The sequence below is a fragment of the Chionomys nivalis genome, chromosome 13 (assembly GCF_950005125.1).
Source record: "Chionomys nivalis chromosome 13, mChiNiv1.1, whole genome shotgun sequence".
NCBI lineage: Eukaryota > Metazoa > Chordata > Mammalia > Rodentia > Cricetidae > Chionomys > Chionomys nivalis.
The window spans coordinates 41,774,049-41,776,084 of NC_080098.1; the positions used below are offsets into that span (position 1 = coordinate 41,774,049).

The 2,036-nt window shown below is 45.7% G+C and overlaps 1 protein-coding gene across 1 annotated transcript; it reads right to left on the reverse strand.

Moving 5' to 3' along the window:
- Positions 1-770: 770 nt before the first annotated feature.
- LOC130885913 (putative olfactory receptor 2W6) lies at positions 771-1,697 on the reverse strand. The gene has a single exon (XM_057787758.1). It carries the CDS (start codon positions 1,695-1,697, stop codon positions 771-773), a length of 927 nt encoding a protein of 308 aa, XP_057643741.1.
- Between the last annotated feature and the right edge of the window lie 339 nt (positions 1,698-2,036).

Genomic DNA, 2,036 nt, shown 5'->3' on the forward strand with positions numbered 1-2,036 from the left:
GGCTCAAACCTTGGCCCTTGTGCAGTCGGGGCAAGTGCTCTGCCTCTGAGTTGCATCCTGAGCCGCTTGTCTGTGTTCGCTTCCCCAGGAAGTAGATCATCTTCAAGGTTGCCATTGGTTCCTTCCCCTCTTGGAATTCACAAGCCAGTCCCCAACAGGGAAATGCCCACATCCTGTCCTTTTGAGGACAACTGAATTGTCTTTTTTGTTTTAGAATTAGAAGCCAATTTTGCCTCCATTTGCACATATATTTGGACATCACCTCATTCCTTACAAATTTATTGAATTTTTGACTTTTTGAAGCCAAATACTGCCTCTCTCCTTTCATCTATTAACTTGAATAAAATTTAAAGATGTGCTTGTTTTATATCGGTCATTCGCTTTCATGGCATTTAATGTGAATTAATAGCAAGTTCAGAATAATAACTTAGCAGCTTATTCTAAGAAGCTGAGCTTTATCTGCATCTTGATAACTGTGGCTGATATACACTGGCTTGGGATAGAGTTCAGTGTATTTAGTCAGCTTGGCATGCTGGCATGCACCTGTAACCCCAGTGCTGTGCAGATGGGGGATTGAAGTTCAAGGTCATCTTTAGCTATTTATTTAGTGTGAAGAAAGCCTGGCTTACACAAAACTGTCTCAACCAAAGAAAAACCAAAAAAGTACATCTGAGTGTCCAATACATTAGCTGAATTTATTATAAGCAACAACAGATGCATTTGAAAAAATACCACTTGGGACTTTGTAACTCATTGTTTGCTTCTGCCCGTCAGTGTCTCCCACAAACCTTCTTCAGTGCCCCCTTCACTTCCTTGTTCCTTAAAGTATAAATGAGCGGATTCAGCATGGGAGTCACCAAGTTATAGAAGAGAGTGAGAAATTTCCCTTGGTCCTGGGAAGAGCTATTTCCAGGCTGCATGTACATATAGATGATGCTTCCATAGAACAGGGACACCACAGTGATGTGGGAGCTACAGGTGTTGAAAGCTTTCCATCTTCCAGCGGCCGACTTGATCCTCAGCACGGCAGCAGCTATGTAGCCGTAGGAGACAAGAATCAGCGTGAGGGGCAGCAGGACGATAAGGATGGCGAAGGTGAAAGCCAGCATTTCCACCGCGCGAGCATCCACACAGGCCATCTTGATCAGAGCCGGCATTTCACAAAGGAAATGATTGACTCTGCGGCGGCCGCATCGGGACAGGGTCATTGTGAGTGGTGACATGACGATAGCGTTGACGAGCCCACTCCCCCAGGCCAGAGCCACCAGTCTCACACACAGCTGTGGGTGCATAATGACCATGTAATGCAAAGGTTTGCAAACAGCAGCATAGCGGTCGAACGCCATGACAGCCAGTAGGATGCACTCTATTCCCCCAACCGACAGGAAGGAGAAAAGTTGCACCACGCAGCCAGCATAGCTGATGGTCTTGTCTGGGCCCCAGAGGTTTACTAGCATCTGTGGGATGCAGCTGGTACTAAAGCAGAGATCCAGAAATGAGAGATTTGCCAGAAAGAAGTACATAGGGGTGTGAAGCCGGGGGTCCAATATACACACAAGGATTATGGTTGCGTTTCCCAGCACAGCCACCGAGTACAGAGTGAAATTTACTATGAAGAGCACCATCTCCAGGCGAGGGCGATCCGAGAAGCCCACAAGGATGAACCCATACTCGGAGCTGTCGTTTGACTTCTCCATTGCCTTTCTCTCACGTCATCAGATCTGTGCAGCCGGTAGGAGCCAAACAAAAAAGAGTTAATGTCTATTTCCTAAAAGCAGGCAGCAACAGGATCCAGGGAGGCACGTTTGGTGACCGAGTCTAACTATGCCATGTACAGGAGACAACTCTCCACACAGAAGTAATGACTGTTTGTCATTGACACAAATTATTTCATGTTGGGAAATTTTGACATAATCACCTTTTAATTTGAATTAGTTAATTTTTGAATTTTGGAGACAGGGTCTTATGTAGCCCAGGCTGGCTTCATACTTCCTATGTAGTCGATTGACAATGAACTCCTGGCCTTCTTGTCTTCA

What these genes read in the sequence shown, in the direction of transcription:
- LOC130885913 (XM_057787758.1), bottom strand. Translation starts at nt 1,697, where the DNA reads ATGGAGAAGTCAAACGACAGCTCCGAGTATGGGTTCATCCTTGTGGGC.